Source organism: Lycorma delicatula, chromosome 2, assembly GCF_047948215.1.
Source record: "Lycorma delicatula isolate Av1 chromosome 2, ASM4794821v1, whole genome shotgun sequence".
Lineage (NCBI taxonomy): Eukaryota > Metazoa > Arthropoda > Insecta > Hemiptera > Fulgoridae > Lycorma > Lycorma delicatula.
The window spans coordinates 171,422,682-171,442,721 of record NC_134456.1 but is presented as its reverse complement, the minus strand read 5'-3'; the positions used below and the strand labels follow the sequence as shown (position 1 = coordinate 171,442,721).

The 20,040-nt window shown below is 29.4% G+C and overlaps 1 protein-coding gene across 1 annotated transcript in view; it reads right to left on the bottom strand.

Moving 5' to 3' along the window:
* LOC142320319 (limbic system-associated membrane protein-like) overlaps window positions 1–20,040 on the bottom strand; it is a 341,433-nt gene that overhangs the window by 65,353 nt on the left and 256,040 nt on the right. The window contains exon 7 of the mRNA XM_075358026.1: window positions 1,491–1,684. Coding sequence (XP_075214141.1) covers window positions 1,491–1,684 — 194 coding nt within the window. The remainder of the gene's footprint in view (window positions 1–1,490; window positions 1,685–20,040) is intronic.

Here is a 20,040-nt window from a genome sequence, read left to right as displayed (position 1 = left end):
GTATGCGTTTCGCATACTATGCGGTCATGAGATGCTATTTGTTTTTGAAAATGCCTATGAAATTTTTAATGTTAATTTCTGTTATATCAGACAGTCAATGACTCTATTGGTACTAATATACAAAAATAAGATGATTTTTTTTTTCATATGTAACTGAACATGTTGGAGTGGCTGAATATAGTGAACCGCGGAATTTGTGTATTTATATCACAATAATATAATCTTACTTTTGGGATTTTCTAGTGCCGGGAATGGCAGTAAAAAAGCCTTAAACCGATCTAAAAAAATAACTATAACATCATGATTTCTACAGTATAACATAAATACGTTGGGAAGAAATAAACACATCTACCAGCCTACTTAAAAGAATAATCTTTGATAATGTAAGTTGTATTAAAAAATATTTTCAAAGTACCGGAAATTAAGGAAAAAAACACGAAAAAAAGTTGGATTAATATGAAGTAGAAATTTATAAATTAATGACGTATACTGAATACACAACTTACTTATTTTGACGAGTTGGATGCGTTAATTACCGTCTACGACATTAAATGTTATCCCACAGAAGTAACTGCATAATCATTCAATTTAATTTAAATTTTATGTCAGTTTCAAGAAGCAAAAGAAAAGTATTAAACAATTGAAAAGACGTAATTTACTTCGTTTAAATGAGAAAAATTAATTCGAATAAAAATATATCACTCTATCTTACACTCTATTTTACACTCTATTTTGTACAACAAAACAACAACAAGTGGGAAACACCGATTCCTGTAGCGATTACCACTGAATAATGTGTCGCCCGCTAAACCCTAATTACAACCCAGCATTTATCTGCCTACTGTTGAGTGTGATAACCCGCAACCCACAGCTGAACCAGCTGCACCAAACTGGATATAATCCACATCAGCTGTCACCTTGGTAGACCGCAGACTGACTACATACCACCTATTCGCTTTTAGTAATTCGAAGACAACAAGTTTCGAAATTGGTTCACTTGGTTTGCAATCTGTAATTGGTTAAGCGTCTGACCTTGATCCTTTCAGACGTTGGTGTTCATATCGAAATTGGATGTTACCAGAAGCTATTCTAACACAATGGTAGTTTTCTTCAGTGAAGTCGGTAATTGTATGCCATTATATCTCTGTATATTGATAAAGTGAATTCTTACAAAAATGGAATCTATTAATCCCTTTGAATAAATAATAATAATAATAATAATATATATATATATATATATATATATATATATATATATATATATATATATGTATACCATTCCATTATTTTGTTAAATAATATGGTGTATTAGCAAAGCAAAATTATTTAAAAGTTTATTAATTTCATAAATAAAAATGTTTCGAATTTTTTTTGGGGAAAAAATAGCTGATTAAACAATGATTAATTCCAAAAGATTAATAAAATAATCATGTAAGTTTTTAATTAAATTAACTTATAAAAATATTAATTAAATGCATGTTTCCTCTTACCCTTCTTGTAGGTCTTTTGTTGTGATGATATTGAGGCTGTGTCAGTTGACCAGGCACAGGAGGTGGTGGCAATCTCCGAAAATATAATTTAAACTCTTCTATCGGAGTATAGCTGTTTACTGACCAAGTTAGATTATAGCTGTCTTTAAATCGACCCATATGATGGCTTCTGAATATTGCTGGGTTTGGCTTACCTAGAAATTTATTAATAAACATTAGATATCGATAGTCGAACCACCAATTATTATTAATATATTAAATTATTATTTAAATATAATTCAAAAAAATCTTGTTAATTATTACAAGTAAAATAATTTATGTTTGTAAAACTGTCACCGTAATATATATATATATATACTGGTCATCTGTGGTTTGTCTTGATAAAGTCCTACAAATTGGGCGAAACGTCGAGGTTTCTGCTTTTGTTTGTTTGGTTGTTGACCTAATGAATTGCATTAGAAAATTTTCTATTAATTTGGATAATTTTCTAACTTATTTAGTTTTTTTTATATTTGTCTAACCAAAGAATAGAGTTTAGTTATTATTTTATATATATGAATGTCATAGTAAAGTTATCTGACGTAGATGATGTAAATGATTTTGTTACCGAAAAGATAGCTTAATTTATTGAAATAAGTAAGTATAAGTCAAAGTAGAATATTATTATAGAAAGTCTTAGTCTCCATGCCTCTGCAATAATTGACAGTAAAGGAAGTGAGGTTTCCCGGTCTTCGCGAGTTGAATTCGTCTTTATAGTGGCCGAATCTAAGTCAGAAATAAATTTAATCTTCGAAGTCGTTTCATAACTTCAATCTCTGAAGACGGGAATAAAAACCTTCGTAAATGCTTATGACAAAATAATGTAGTTTAAAAAGAAAATTTGTTGTGAGTCATTTGTGTAAAACATACATAAGACATACAAAACATTTTTTTTACCATTTTCAAGAGTAGAATCTTTTAAGTAAAAAAAGATTTCAGAATTGAACAAAAAAATTATAAGACTTTATATTACCATATTGTAACTCTGAAGCTACATTTCTTGAAAATTATATTCTGTGTGTAAATACGATGATTTTTTTGGGTTTGCAATCCCTTCCATTGCACTATTGAAAAGGAAGCTAATGAAAGATAACAGCTAGTTGAATTTTTAATTAAGCCGGACAATATATAAAATTAAACCACAAGGTTTAATTTCTGTACGTCCCAAGAAAAGTAAATATGCATAGATGACAATGTACTAAGGTGTTTTAAAAATTACAATCGAGTTTGGTTCTTCATTATTCCGTGAGAAAAGGTTTTATAAGTATTGAAATAAAGACATAGTATAGAAATAGACTTGGTTCTTGACAATCTTAGACAAGTTCGGCTGAAAACACGCGAACATTGAATAACTGTGCAAGGATCGACAGGCTCAACCATCTCTATTACAAGTACCAACAACAGAAATTCTATTTTATTTTTTTCAGGTAAAGAGTATTCACATAATACATTTCTCAAAAATAAACTGCTTAAGTTTAAATTATTATAAAATACTTTTTGTAACCTTTATACAAAAAATAAATATATATTCTACTCTAACTGTTAACCCAAATATAAAATTAAAAAAAAAAAAAAAATTACACCTGTTTTAAAATTATATGTTATAATACATATACGGGTCAAATATTTAAACTATAAAAAAGGTAAAATTGTCTTTCAAGAGGTAATGTGGTTTTTCTCTCATTATACTCAGTAGTTCACAAAAACTTTTAACATGGCCCCATTTCAGAGTATTTTAAGAAATGGTGGTTTAGGGTTTCTTCGTAAGCTTTTGCATAGATATTAATCACAAGAAAAAATGTACACACACACACACACACACACACACACACACACACACACACACACACACACATATATATATATATATATATATATATATATATATATATATATATATATATATATATATATATATACTTCTTTATTTGTTCCTGCAACTCTTTATGAGCCCTGGCCTTTTCCACGGCAGCTCGCCACCAATCTAAGCTTACCAGTTCCTGTACGCTTTAGCAAATTTTTCTTATTCATTTAAATTTGTTAAATGGCATCAGTTGCTCGGGTTATTAACCACTAATAAATAGCAACAGCGTTTACTAGGATTATACGCGGTGTTGATTAATTCCAGTAATTTGATGGATTAGGTATTTTAAACGGTGATTTGGCCGTTGGCACAAAATCCTTACTTCACACAGTTCTATTTTCAGAAAGCTTCTCTGAAATGTTACTGATGTTGCTGAATCATCAGATTACAAGTAAGATTATAGTTTAATCACCAAATACAGAACGTTAGATACCGTACACCCGATGAAATAATGAAATCATAAGGAAAATGAATGTAGTAAATTAATAATATGTTAAGATTATTAGGAGGAAGCCATTTTAAATAATTGTTACTTTAAATTAAAGTAAAAGTAGTTAGGAGTACAAAAGGAGACAAGTATAACCTCCTAAAAATCAAATATTAATTTACATTAAGAATAAATTAATTTTACGATATAAAATTATGTGAATATTTTAAATTAAGGAGTAAAGAACACTTCTACCTAACCACTGAAAGATTTCTGATTAAAACTTTATGTTCTATTAAAAATTCTCTACAACTTCATTTACGAAAACTGTAGATATCTGAAACATTTAAGGAAATCCTGAAATAAGATTGTTCTAAATTATTCTCAATGGAAGTATATGTTTTTTTATTTAGGTGAATTGCTTAGTTTAATTAATTTTTCACTTAATAAATTTCTCAGTTTTATTGGTTAAATCAATAAAAAATTCAGTGACATCTTCCTTTCCTCTGTTTCAAACTTTTTCTCTCATTAAAATTTCCTAATGCTCGAACATTGGACAGCAGTATATACAATTAGTATTTTATTTACGCATTTAAATTGGTAATACTTTTATAGGTTATTGAAATTGTTTTACGTATGAAATAATTTTTTTTTTCTTATTTTTTTTACGTATAAATAAAAAAACTCTGTCACAGAAGCTTCACCAGTAGAGCGGATATCCGATTTTACTTAACCTTTAAAACGTCCCCAGAAACTTAATTTTTTGTCTCTAACTCCAGTTTCTGTGAACTCATTCGCTTGAAAATCAATAGGGCTCTATTATCAATAGATTTACATCATCACCAAACCAAGTTTCGTCAAAGTCGGTTAAGATTTTGCCTCCGGTAGAGCGGACGAAAAATATTATACATATATATAAATGTGTATACATATGGTGTTCTTTGGTAGTTGTGTTTCAATTAACCACACATCTCAGGAATGGTCGACCTGACACTGTACATGACTACACTTCATTTACATTCATACATAACATCCTCATTCATCTTCTGAAGTAGTACCTAATGGTGGTTCCAGAGGCTAAACAGCAAAAGAAAGAAGATGTAACGATTACCGAATTCTTTGAAAATAATAAGAATGAACGCCTTAGAATAGTTTTTTCGGTATTGACAGATTATACGGTAATTAAGCTTTGATTACTAATTAATTTCTGAGACAGAAAACAAATGATTTATTGAATAAAATTATTTAGTAATAAATAATTATGAAAACCTTGTAACCTATTTTGGAAAATAAAATTCCACATCAGAAATCATACAGTTTTATAAACTTTTTTTTAATAATAAATTTTTTTACAGAAATATTATCATAATTATAATTGTAATTTGTTATTAGTGAAACGATTTTTTATAAACTATGAAATTAACCAGAAAAATGTCAAAATATCAATTCACATAACTGGCAATTTGTTTATTCTTTTGTCTCAAAATAAAATTTACCACACTATCATAGAAACCATAGGTAAAATATAAACACATACAATCACATTTAGAGAGGCTTCCACCAAACCTCCTCAAAAATTACAAACTAATATTCTTATACAGAAATTTTAGGGTAGATAACGAACGTGAGCTGAAGATTTGCCCCTCGCAAGTGTTGTGTCTAGTGTACTAGTCATTGTATCGTATAGTCTGCTGTGTATGTATTTTATTTATAAACGTATCATGTTACACTGATAAACATAATTTTTGTTTCCTAACATGGATACATGATTTTAAACTGTTTTTGATGCTTCAGAATCTTTCTATCACCCACCGTTTCTGAAAACTTTTTTAATTTTAAATAAAGGATTTCTTTTTTCATTTTTCAACGTATAAAATACAATATAGGAGCATTTTAAGCTCCTATATTGTATTTTGTTGATTTTTTATTATTTAATTTTGTTAACATAATTTGTAAGCTATAAATAAACAATACTAGAAAAATAATTAAATCATATCATAGTCACATATTATGACATCATATCTAATATTGAAGTGTGAGGCTTCATGGACAACATTAATCATGTCTGTGCAGTTCAAGACATGTAACTGAAAACACAGCTATGCTGTTTGTATTAAACATGGATTTAGGAATGAATTAATTTTACTTAATCTTATTGCTGTTTTAAGTTTGTTAACACTACAGTGTCATAAGGCCTCGAAATTTTGTAAATGATGTGGATTCCTTTTGTTATTTTATTATGTATGTGATGAGTTAACCGTAAAATAAAATAGAAAAAACATTACACCTTTTATTAAAAAAGCATATCATTTGTACTTTCAAGGTAAAATTGGAGATCAGGATAAGATGTGGGCTTCTCATTAAGTATGCACTGACTGTTCTATATATTTAAGAGGATGGCTGGAAAGGTGCACGGAAGGCTTTGCCATTTGGTGTACCTATGGTTTGGCATGAACCAGGATCATGTAACCGATTGTTGCCTTTGTTTAACAAGTGTGTCTGGAATTTCTAAAAAATCAAAACATATTGTAAAATATCCTTCATTGCAATCCGCAATCAGGCCTATACCTCACAGTGAAATTATTCCCATTCCTGAGCCACCTATGAATGTATGTTTCGAAAGCAGCGATGAAGAATCAGGCAGTACCACAGAAGACAACAATGATTTTGACTGAATTATCTTCCAATAAGCCACATCTTATATCAAAACGTGAATTAAGTGACTTGGTTGGGGATTTAAATTGATCAAAAAAACAAGTTGAACTGTTAGGATCAAGACTGTAAGTTTGGAATTTAATTTAAAAAATATAAAAATTTTGGGCTTTTGAAGCTAACAAAAAGAACTTTCTCAGTATTCTATAGATGAAAATAATTTGGTTTATTGCACAAATATTGATGAGCTTATGTTGCACTTATAGTTCATAAACCTGAGGACTGGTACCTTTCCATAGATTCGTTCAAATATAGTTTAAAAGTGTTTCTACTACACAACGGTAACAAATATCCTTCGATTCCAATCGCTTATGTATTAATTTGAAAGAAACATACGATGTTATGAAAGACGTCTTGAAAAAATAAATTATAAAAAAACATAGTTGGAACGTAGGTGGTGATTTGAAAGTTAGAGCTATTTTGTATGCCATGCATTTCGGCTACAATAAGTACATATGTTTTCGTTGCGGATGGGACAGCCGAGCTAGATATAGCAAAGAGATACCAAAAGGATATCTAGGGATACATTATGATACCAAAGAGTGGAAGAAACGAGAGCAATTTAACTCCAAATGGGAAAAATATTATTCATGAGCCCTAAGTTGAACCCAACAAATTATTTTTAATCTCTCTTCATATCAAGCTAGTACTAGTGAAAAATTTTCTAAGAGCAATGACGAAGGATATTTCCGGATTTTTGAACATCACACAGGAATTTCCGAGTGTAAGTGAATGAAAAATTAAAGGAGTATTTGTTGGTTCTCACATAACAGAGAGTTGGTCAAAAATGATGTTTTTAACTTTGTTAAATAATATAAAACGTGCAGCTTGGGCTTCAATTAAAAAATTTACAAATGTTTTCTCGGCAACCAAAAATCGACAATTATCACGGTATTGTTAATCAACTTCTTTCATACTTCATACAGAGCTATGGGATGTAATATTTCTTTGAAAATACATTCCTTTATTCATATTTGGAATTTTTCCCGGACAATCTCACAGACGTAAATGACGAATACGATGAACGTTTCCACCAAGACATTTCAGTGATGGAATACTAACATGCTAGCCGATTACTGTTGAACATTACTTCGGGTTGTGCTTGAGGCTATTTATAAAATAAAAGCATCAGCGAAATCACTCTAACACAGGTATGGCCACACAAAATTATAAATTTTACAGATTTTAATTATATTCTCCCTTAATTTTTTTGAAGTGTAATTTATTTAAAACTAAGGGTGATAGAAAAATTATATTTAGAGATCTGTAATGTAACCAAAAAAGCAATTCAAGAAATGGTATCACACTTACAGAAACATTAAAAAATTTGTTTGATGTCATCTGCTTAATAGTAAAACAAAACACGCTCGCCCGTCCCATCAAAGCTAGCCGACAGTTTGGTTGATAAAGATAGGGGCAAACCTTTAGCTTACTAGGTGTTCACACAAAGTTAGACGATCAGATGAAGACCAAGGTACCGTACACTTTTAGCATGTGGTATGACAACGCCACGGGTTTACCTGTGGGCAGTCTCCTCTCCTCATTGCGAATCACATGAGTCGTCTTTGCTTGATTAACTCTGATCTTCCATATTGCCAGCCATCCGTTGATGTGGTCCAATTCAGATTGTAGTTTACTATCTTTGTACTTAAAACCGATCCTGAGGAACACTCGACTTTGTGTCAAAAACACAGAAAACTCCTTATTATAATTCACCTATGCAAAGGTTCGTCCAGGTAGCTTCGCAGAACCAAGTAATAGATTGACGTAGGCTCTTTATTAATTTTTATAACAGTTCAGGCCGCCAAACCTAGTTGAAGATTTGCTAAACATCGAAATATGCACCGAAAAGTATTTCTTATCCTCAAGGCACTGCTGATAACGTCAACAATTCTATGCGCTTGCTCAGTAGTAGAGTGACCACCTTGAAAGCCGAACTGATGATCAGGAATAACATGACCATGTTCAATAATAGGCCACAGCCTCTATAGAAAAGTCTCCCAAATATTTTAGACCATACGGATAATAGACTAATCGGCCTATACAAAGACCCCTCACATACCGGTTACTGGCAAATGGTTTACAAAATGTCAGTTTTCTCGCTACAGTAGTAATTATTTACTGAAAATTATACTACTTTACTTTATAACAGTAAAATACGTTAAAAAATATTATCTTAAAATACAAAAAGTATTATTTTTTAATTTAATATTTCATAAATTTCTTTCAATAATAAAAATATTTTTGAAAATCTAAATTATAATACAATTTAAAGGGAAAGAAATAATGTTTTATAATTTATTTTACATGTAATGATAATACGGTTACAATATTAAAAAAACAGATAATCTGCAATAAGGTAATAAGGGAAGGAATAAAACAAGTAAATAAAGATGTCATCTAATCCGATTTTCTTCTCAGAACTTGTACTTCATAAAATATTCAGTCCTCACAATAAGAAAAACAATAAAGGATAATATTTTTTGATGTTTAAGATGAAATGGATATTGCAATTTTTGGTAAAACTATGAAAGTTTAAAAGAACAAATCAATATATTACTGGGGAATAGTAAACTTCATGGTAAAACACATTAAAAACAAAAAAGAATGAGATGTGATGGAATAGAAAGTAAAATGAGGATTTAAAATGTAGAATAAGATAGCTTATCTTGAAATACGAGAAGTAACAGAATTGTTATTTAGAAAATAAAATTAGAAAGACAATATCTAAACAAAAACTAGCTAAAGGCTGAAGGCTATTAATGAATAAATAAAATTTGTTATAATGAAATACTGATTCATGAAATTTTACAGACACAGCAAAATCAGAAAAAAAACTAGATTTTCGAAAATAAATCCTGAAAAATAGTAGAATGTTAAAAACGTGAGTAAATAAAATATAAAATAAAAAGATTTTTAAGGTAAATGGAAGACGACGAAGGTTTGCTGTAGAACACTAACAAAAATTTTAAATTTAAAAACATTACCTGGAATTAGAAGGAAATTTTGTTTTTTGTTCAATAACAATTATAATTACAATCGACTCTCCTGCGGAGCCATAAGTAAGTCTTCTGACAAAAGCACGTGATAAGGAGGTCCTTAAGGAACCCCCATAATAAGTAACATACAATAAATAGTTGTAAGTAAACTTACAGTTCAACATAAAATTTTAAGTTCAGTCATAAATCACAAACCATTAATTTCAGCACTACATAGACCACAAAAACAAACATTAATAACAAAGAAAAACAAAAATAAAAAAGAAGAGTAAAAACAAAGAAATTAAATACGATATTACTAAACTTGTCAGACCCCTAACTGTTATACAGACCCTAAGTCGAATGCATGGTCACATCTGAACCGCCTGACGTCCCTGCTGTTATCTAGTAGGTTAATTACAAACTGGTTTACATGATTATAAAGTCTCTGCAGGTATTTGACATTGGACTACCATGCAATCTCACGAACCGGCGGAAGCTCCAGGTAATTGTGAACATCATCATTCCGTGTGAACCATGGCGCTTCGGCAATCAACCTCGCTACTTTGTTCTGGAATCGGTGAATAATTTCTAGCTACTACTAGCTGTTCCAATTACTATTACTAGTCGTTCCCCACAATTCTACACCGTACATCCAGACTGGGTGCGGGGTAACCTTATTACAGTTCAACATAAAAACAGTAGCTTTTCAAACAATTTAGATAAGACCGTTAATAAACTGGTAATCTTACTGGTCTCTAAGAAGAAACTTCCTGTGCAGGCTTCCCTGGTTTCAAGGTCGTTACCACCTGTGACACCTTCCATTCCGCTGGAAAGTAAGACGTTCGCAGAACAGCGTTAAGCAGATTCCTAATGTACGCGATACCTTTAAAAGGTGGAATGACAAGTCTTTAGTGAGTCACTAATTCACTAATTCAATGCCCGTGGCCTTCCTTAGTCGCCTTCCTTGGTTGATTAATTTCAGTATCTCCCTTGCAGAGATCGGTTTATTCAGGAAGCTGAGTGGGATTGGTGTTTCAAGGAAGTCGTCAATATCTACATCACCGAGGCCCTCTTCATTATGGGGTCGGAAATTTACCTCTAGATGAGAAGCAAACAGATCGGACTTTACTTTGTTTTTCCTCGCTTACGACTGAGTACGCCCCTGTAGGGCAAGGAGTGTTCTTGGGGATCATTGCGGTCCCTTCGTAGTCTTTCATAAGGAGTTTCCGTCTCCATTTTTGATAAAGATTTCCTGCGCACCCCTTGAATGTCTCGTCTCTGATAGTCCGTGCCGTTCTATTAAGAGTTCTGTCTTCTGGTCTTCTGAAACGCTGCCAATTCCGCCAAAGACGCCGCTTCGAGACAATTAGTTCTGTCACATCCCTCGGATAGGTTTTGTCATTGGTGGAGTGTTAATCTTCAGGTGTAGACCACCATGCACCCTCCCGCATGACCGACGTCAAAAGGAACGAGTCAGTCAGTTTCTCCTCGATCCAGTCCTGATAAGAAACCCAATCCGTTTGTCTCGCATGAAGAAGAGGCCTCCCTTTCCTACTCAGCACCGTCGTGCTCAATGTAAGTAGAACGGGAGAGTGGTCCGACGATGAATCATAGTTGTTTTCTACCAGAATGTATGCAGATGATATAGTTGAGGGGACAAAAACGTCAAGCAAATCCGTGATCTCAGTCAGGTCTGTAGGCCAGTATGTCGGCTGAAATCCCAGTACCACGTCCAGGCGCGGAATCTGGACACACCTCTTCAGCATTCTATTCCTGGTGGTTGTCAACCGGGAACCCCCAGAATAGGTCTTTCGCGTTCCAGTCCCTAAAGGAAATTTAGTTGGTAAAAACAAAGATCAGGAGGGATAAATGAAGTATTTTGGATAGAATATGCATTAGGACTACGTAGGATAGAAAATAGAAAATAATTACTAAGAAATCAAACTACATAATGGTTGATAACATAATAGGTTTATTTTGGTACTATAATTATTAAAGCAATTTTTTCACTTTAAATTTGTTGGTTGTTGTAGGAGTAGCGTATAAAATGAAACCTGTTTTGTTTAAGGAAAAGAAAGGTAATCGCCTAACAAACATTAAGTTGTACGTATTTTACTATTTGCACATAACATTCATATTTCTTTTCAATGAAAAAAAGGATTATTTTTTTTTCAAAATAATTTTTCAATTCTTGTTATGTATTAACTCAATTGAACTAAATGTTTTATCTTACATTTCATATTAACAATGCAAAACATGAATATCGGCTAACTCCATATGCAACCTCCCTTAATCTCCTTTCTAGGAAAACGAGTAAGCTGTTTGATGAAGAGGTATTCTGGAACGTTTATTCAACAAGTATCACCGTAAATCCTGTTATATTCACTACTTATGTTATAAATATTCACAACGAATTAAAAATAAATGAAAAATAATCAGAATTAAGACATAAAAGAATAAACTGAAATCCTTTTGATGAGAGTAATATTTCCTGTAATACAGAACGGAAAGTATTTAATCACTGGGGAAATTGTTTATATAAACAAGTGAGCAAAAATCTGATTTTAACAATGAAGTTTACGTACTTACAAATTAATAATTAAAGTGTTTATTTTTAGTAACAATATACAATAGCTTTGTGATCTTTGTAATACCAAAATACTTCAGTATAACGGATGAAATCCTTTCCCGAAGATAAGAAATTATTTATCTAATGAAGTAAAAAATTATTGAATATCCCAAAAAACTATTAATCAAAAACTCAGTTAAAATTGAGATAAAAGAAAATATTTAAAAATATTTAATAAAAATAAATTGACCATAATACTATGAAGCCTAATTTTTTGATATTAGAAACTTTTGAAGTTCTATATTAGATAACTGAACCATTTATAATCTAGTTTGATACTTAATGGTTTTCATCCATCTTAGATAAATTTCTCTGGACTTTCAAAGGGTTGTTGGACGAGATAGCAACCATTCCCTGAATAATGACCTTGAAAAAGATCTCCGAATCTGATTGTGTTGTGATGCGGTAGCTCTGTAAGTAGATCATCCTTTACATCATCTATCCTGTTACTTGTTCTTGACCTATTCTACACCATTTATGTTCTGTACAGTATATCAGGCCAAATAAGCTCTTCCAATGTATAGAACCAATAGAAATCATTGGTTGTAGTTCAATAATGGCTGTCCAGGGACTTATTTCCATCCTGTGGCTTCACTGCAAGCAACAGGTTGATGATCAATCGAGTGAAAGCCGGGCCCCTAATGGGTCCTAAAATACGAATACAAAATATATTACGAATTAATTATGTACTTTTCATGCAACTCAACCTTTATTCTGCCCAAAATATTTTTGTAGCTTTCATATAATACAACAATTTATACAAAATTAGTATAAAATTCGTGTAGACGGTTGTTTTTTGTAAAGGATTTACTAAAATATAACAAATTGTTTCTGACTATTTCGTTTCTGAACGGAAGTAAATAAAGAAGAAGAGAATTTATTATAAACTGTTTAATCTGAATAGTGTACAAAATTGTACCTTTTAATGTATATAATATAATTATCACCATTTACACTTTCCTACACTAATACGATTTAGCTAAAACTCACACTCTTTGCTTTGTTGATTTCCGCTTTGTAATTTATTTCAACTACTGTTTAAAGCTATATTTTCTTCATCTGCTTCATTCATTATTCACAAAAATAAAAAATAATAGAATAACAGAATACATGGGGTGGAATAATTTACCTAGTATTCTTTAACTTAAAGATTTAAAGAATCCGGTTTCATCCGCTGTACCATTATCTTCATTTCGTATTATTTTACTTTTTTCAGAATGGTATTCTCAGAAGTTAGGATATTTGAATTAATTATATTCCTTCACCTGGTACGGATGGCAATTTGCTGTCTAATAAATGAATTAGCAGACAAGTGGTATAATATTACCTTTTTCTTTCTTTCATTCTATTTAACTTTATTATTTGACTCAATGTAAACTAATATTTCCTAACACAGTTCTATGATAATAAGTATTTACAATTTATAACCTTCATTTAAACTTTCTTTAATTTTCATTTTCAATCATCGTTTACCTCATTTCTTTATGTTTATTCTTTTGTGTAATACTTTCTCTTCATTCTTTTAGAAAATATATTTTTTAACTATTCAATTATTACAATTCAGAAGTATGAAGCAGTATCTTGCTTGTAAAAAGGAGAACATTAATGTTCTACATTTTACTAAATCCAGGTTTATTTGAGAATGAAATGTAGAATGGGAAAATGAGTGTAAAATAAAACAAAGATTGGATCTATGAAATTTAATTGAAAGTGTAGGGTATAATATATTGAAGATAAAAGATTGGCACATGTTGGAATGTAATTATGATGTGAAAAAAAAAAATGAAATGACAAAGTTATTATAACTTTTTTATTACCAAATAAAAAGATGTCACTTGAATATTATATAACCTTCATAGTTATAGAATCATAATGTATTTTCCCAACTTATTTGTTGTAACCAGCCTCCGTCGCACGAGTGGTAGCGTCTCGGCCTTTCATCCGGAAGTCCCGGGAGTTCGAATCCCGGTCAAGCATGGCATTTTCACTCAGACTAAAAATCATTCATCTCATCCTCTGAAGCAATACCTAACGGTGGTCTCGGAGATTAAACAAAACTTATTTGTTGTCACTCTACTTTCCAAAATCATGTTTGCGTAGAATTATGGGATTGAAACTAATTAGGTTAAATTATAAGGGGGAACGCTTAGGGAAGATCTCTATTCTTAGGTAACTTTTATTATTAAGGTACGAGTATTACGGTAACTTTTTATCACAACATCGATTTTTAGGTGGTTTTTGAAAAATTGCTGATAATATTCTGTTAGCATTCTTGATGATCTTCCTGATAGATTGACAGCAAAATAAGCCCCTGTAGGGATCTTAAAAAACAAAGTTTTTATTTTTTTTTATTTTTGCCGCAGTTTCTTTATAGAATGAACGTTTTTTTTGGCACTAAACTTATTTTGTTAATTCTACATCCCTTTTTCCTCGTTTTGAATTCTGTAAGTGTACTTTTGTTGAATTTGAAAATTATCAAATTTTTTTTTCCTAATCTATTCTAAAATACAGAAAAAAAAAGTTATATCAGATTTACTACTGCAAAAGAAAAAGAATAATGCTTTTAATTTCATTTTTTTTGAAATTTAACGATAATTGTTGGCGACTTTTTACTGTATTTACTGATGTTCATTTACTATTATATTACTTTTCACAAAAAAGTAAAAATCGTCATTACAAAAATAGTAGCTCTACTGTCGAATAAAAAATATAAAATAATTACTGAACTTTCAAGCGAAATAACTTAAATAATTTATAACTTAAAAGAGATATTGAGAAGAGGTATTAATTATACGAGTTACTTAATGGGCATTAATATGAAAGTTTACTATGGTAGGTAACCGGTGGGGATTAGCGTGAAGGTTGATGGAGTCGTCAAAGTTGACTCGGTGGAGGAAGTCACTTCTCATCAAGCCCATAATAAGAGTTTAAGCACTGGCAGTGATAAATGAACGAGAGAGCAACCGAGCGACAATAAGAAGCTTTTCCTTCTCACCCAGCATCATATTCCTTTCTACTTCCCGTCCTCCTTCACCCCGTTACTATGAATTTCATTTGTCATATGAAATATCGCTATTTCTCTGATCTTGAATTAAGATGAGTTATGTGTCACAAATCTTTTTTTAAAGTATAAATATAAGCTGCACAATATCTAAAATATTACGTTCACAATTTTATTTATTTAGGCGTATTTATTACTTCAGCCAAAACATAAGAAACTATTTTATATGTCAATTAATTAAAGGACTGTTCAAATTATAAAATACATTTTTTTTTAATTTGAATTATTGACTACTGAACGAAAAATCTTTCCTACAAAAACCATTTTAAAATTATTAAATTTTAGCTAGTTTTTACCTACGAAATGTATTTGAAGATTTTTACTCAATAAATATATCAGTTACTACTTTTCTATAAGAGAACCAACGTAGAAAACAAAGAGCTCCCGAATGGTCCATAGATATAGCCAACTCTAAACCACCAACATCCTAAGCACACAATAAGAAAAACAGGATCCCTCATTTTAGTAAGATCTAGTGGACGTTTAGTAAACATTTACACAAAATTTTGTGTAATGAAATATAAATAAATAAAGAATGAAGGAAATAGTAGGATGTAAAGAAAGGAAAGATTTATTAGCTGAGGATCGTGAAAAAGAGACGAAGAATCCCACACGGAATATTTAATCAAGGTACCATCCAGAAAGTTGTCATCTTGTTCACAATTTTTCAGAAGAACGGAATACCTTTAAGTAGGACAGGTGCAGAACAATAATCGACGATTTTGCATTGGCGGGCGCAAATATATGAAAATAATGATAGAACATTTTTTCCTCCATTGCTCGATATCACGTTCTGGCTTCCATAAGAAAACCCTACCAATAATGATTTGACAATACTAAATAAATACCTTAAAAATCAGAAACATAATTATGTATTATTTATACCAAGGCATAACTAAATAACCTATCGAAAGTTCGTTCGTGAAGTCAAGTGACAAGTTTAACGGTAGATAGTATTTAATAAATAAATTGTGTCTAATTATAAATTTCTTCTTACATTTAGGATTATGGTACAAGTTATTTCTTTAAGATATCAAAAATAATTACAAAGGAGATCTGTAACATTTAAAAAATAGAAAATGGTGTAAAATTGTGTAATATATAATTTAATTAATTTCTTTCCTTATTAAAATAATATAAATAAAATATAATCAAAATGTCATTTACTAAAATTAAGATTACGAATACAGCATATTTTGTTTATTAATTTTTTTTAATACTGTATTAGCCTAATTAACATTTTTTGCACATATAGTTTAAAAGATAAACTTAATTTAAATGGCACTATTAATTATTTTAACTGTTATTATTTACACTAAGTTTATGAAAATAGTTCTAGGAATTCAATATGATTGGATTTCAATTTAATACACTTTTTCAATCGATTTTTGCATACGATTTCATTTTTTGTACATTCAATTCGATTTCATGATTTTGTACATTCGTTTTAATGTACGATTTATTTATTTTAATTGGTTTAAGTGTATTTAACAACGTTTTTTTTGTTTAGTAGTTTCATTTAGCTTTCTGCGCATTTTCTATAATTACGGTAAAAGATTATGAAGTGGTGAATTTGAAAGCTTGCTAATAGGAAAATTCAAATTACTTCTGGCTGCAATTTAAAAAACATTTTCAACTTATTTAACTGCTAGATCATAGAACCCTATTTTTGTATACACATCATTTTAATATTACATTATTTTTATATTTGTAATCAAACTTTTTTTTTTTTTTTTTAATTATATCTTCAGTTATTAGATATGTTTAATAAACGTTGTTGCAAGTTCGTTGCATTCCTCAACAAATATTTGTGTGACCATTACACTGCAAAAACCTTCCTTACTAAAATAGTAATATGAGTACCACCAGTGGAATTTTCTTATTGATTAAAAAAAGAAGATAATAAATATATGCGTTATTACCGTTCTTTTAACAGTGTGTTTAAACTAACACATTAAAAAAAAAAAAAAACACAAAGGAGCATTTCAATTTATGTTATGAATGAAATGAATCATATTTATAAAAACCCCCAAAAGTCCTGACACTATTTTTATTCAGTAAAAAACGTTCTGAATAAGTGATACAGGAAAAAAATTATATAGAATAAAAAAAATTATTTATGCAATATTTACAGATCGATTAAGACACATTTTTACCAAAGGATTAGAATGCATTTTAATTTTACCATGTTGCAAATAAAGTACATTTAGTAAACAAAAGAAAATTTATGATCCAACAACTAAAATGTCACATTATGAACCACGTAAATAATATAAATATGAAGGAAGAATAATACATTCCTCACGAGTAGTAATTCTAATCTGCCTGAGATATATATTTTTAAGTTTTATCCATATTTGGTTACAATTTCCAATGAATGATTTTATGAACTGAATTTTCTGAACCCTTTATGTAATAATTTTCTATATACTATGTACAGTGAGTGATATTCAAAAGAAAGTAATAGGAGTGTTGAATTTTATTAATAACTCTAAACGAAAATGCAATGGAGTTTTTACAACAAAAAAAAAGAATGAGATGAAGTTTTCTATATCAAGAATTCGATCATTCCGCTGGTTTTTTTTAGATTTTACTTTCAGTTACCCGTATCAGAAAGGATGTTATAATTAAACAGTGTAACATTTAAACAGTGAAATTATAAACTTCTTTTTATTATTATTATTTTTTTTTTAGCAATAAATCTTCTAATGTTTATTAAATATTATTAATATTTCATTATCGAATTTATTTTATAGCCTTTAACCATAAACAGAATTTTCAGAAAATGTAATAATTGCTGTTACGAAAAACAAAAAAACACATCTAAAATTTCACTACGTTTATTCACCGTGGGTTCGTTAGAAAATATCAACTGTGTAAAAAAATACGTATTTGTTTATTTCAGTTATGTAAAACCTTTTTATCTGAAGTTAGTTTTACTTTCACTAAAAGCAAGTAAATAAATTATAACTAATAATCATTTCTTAATTTTTATTAACTTAATTGAATATTTCTAATTTTTAATGATTACTAGAAAAAAGTATAATATGTAAATGTTTTTCTAAAAAAAATTACTTCTGTGTCGTATTTATTGAAAAATAAATAAAAAGAGAATTAATACTGTAAACCGTTGGAAATATTCTAACTAAATAACGGGAAAGAACATTCAAAATCAAGAAAAATAAAATGACCTTAACATCTAACGAAAATCAAAAACAAATCTGAAAACAATTTTAATTTTATTTTACACTTGACGGCAAGTCATAAATTAGATTGAGTCAAAAGAATAAATCATTTTATTTTAAAGTAAAGTAAAAAAATAGACTAAATCATGCATGCTTCTGACAATGAATGCAAACTGCATAAATATCTATCACAAAAAAGTCAGCAGGTTAGGAAATGAGAAGGGCTTAAGAATATGATTTTAATCTAATGTCATTCGTAAAATGTAATATAAAGCAAGATTTTCATCTGCAATGGAGAGTATTCCTTAATTTTAGTCACTATAAATCCAGTTTATAAACATCAGTACTCAAAACCAAAATCAAACTGAGAACTATAAGGTTAACTATTATTATATTATTATAATATACATTATTTTAAAACATTACTAAATTTCACCCATCTCATGAAATAAAATTAATTTTATTTAGTTAGGCCCAATAGAAGGAGATTATGGCTATACATAAAATTAAATTTCATTCATGAATAACCTAAATTTAACTTACAACGCTGTTTAATAATTATAGCCCTTTGTATTCTTAGAAGTAAATCCGTTTGTAAATATGTTGATATATTGGAATGCTTTGGTAGGACACAATGTACTACTAGCTTAACTGTAAAACACAAACTAAGCCGTATAACCAAGAGTAGTGTATATTTTAAAGCCTAGATCTACGTACTGTAATTATTTAAAATATAAACAATTATACTTTATAACATGTATACTTAGCGGAAAAAAATTTTTAAACAAATTTAATAAATCTATTAGGTATCGATACAAGTATCATGATTGGTTTTTAAATAAAAATATTATAAAGGTAATGCACTTTCTTCTGTGTATAGAAGATAAACAGTTCATTTTGTAAAATGATTCGAACAAGATTGTAAAATTTGGAGGAAAAATTAACCAACTCTAATACTGCTGAAAAATTAATCACTGTATAGAAGATATTAAAATTTATGAAGGAAGATTCATGAATAGCTTTGAAACATAATATCACAAAATAAAATTCATAATAAATAAAGTAATAATTTTTATAATACATTATTTAAGTATAATATAAAAAACATTAAATAAAAGCGTAATAAAGGCATTAAACTTAAAATTTCATTTAAATTAGTTTAAATCAGTTTACTAATAGATAAAACTTTTGGTTTTAATATATCACATATATATATATATATATATCGTATATATTTGTTTAATCGAGTAATTGAATGTTTTTTATATATTGTAAATTTGCTTTAGTAACTAATGATGAGCTAGTGTCGGAACAAGTACTTCTACGAAATTTATTACAGAAAAAATTATTCTTAAATTTTATAATAGAATTGTTTATTATTTTAATAATAGTTAATGTTTAAATAAATAAAATTAAACAAAGAAACAAACAAGTAATACGTACAAATTTAACGGCTATACATTATAAATGGATTTTTGGATTGTAATATTCTTATATTCTTAAGAATATAAGAAAAATTAACAGAGTACAAATCTTTTCTTACAACTTGGTAAATTTTTTAAAAATCCTGTAGAGCTATTCATTTACCGTACAGACAGTATTCAAGTATTATGTAAGCATATCTTCGCAATGAATAATCCATAAATAAATGC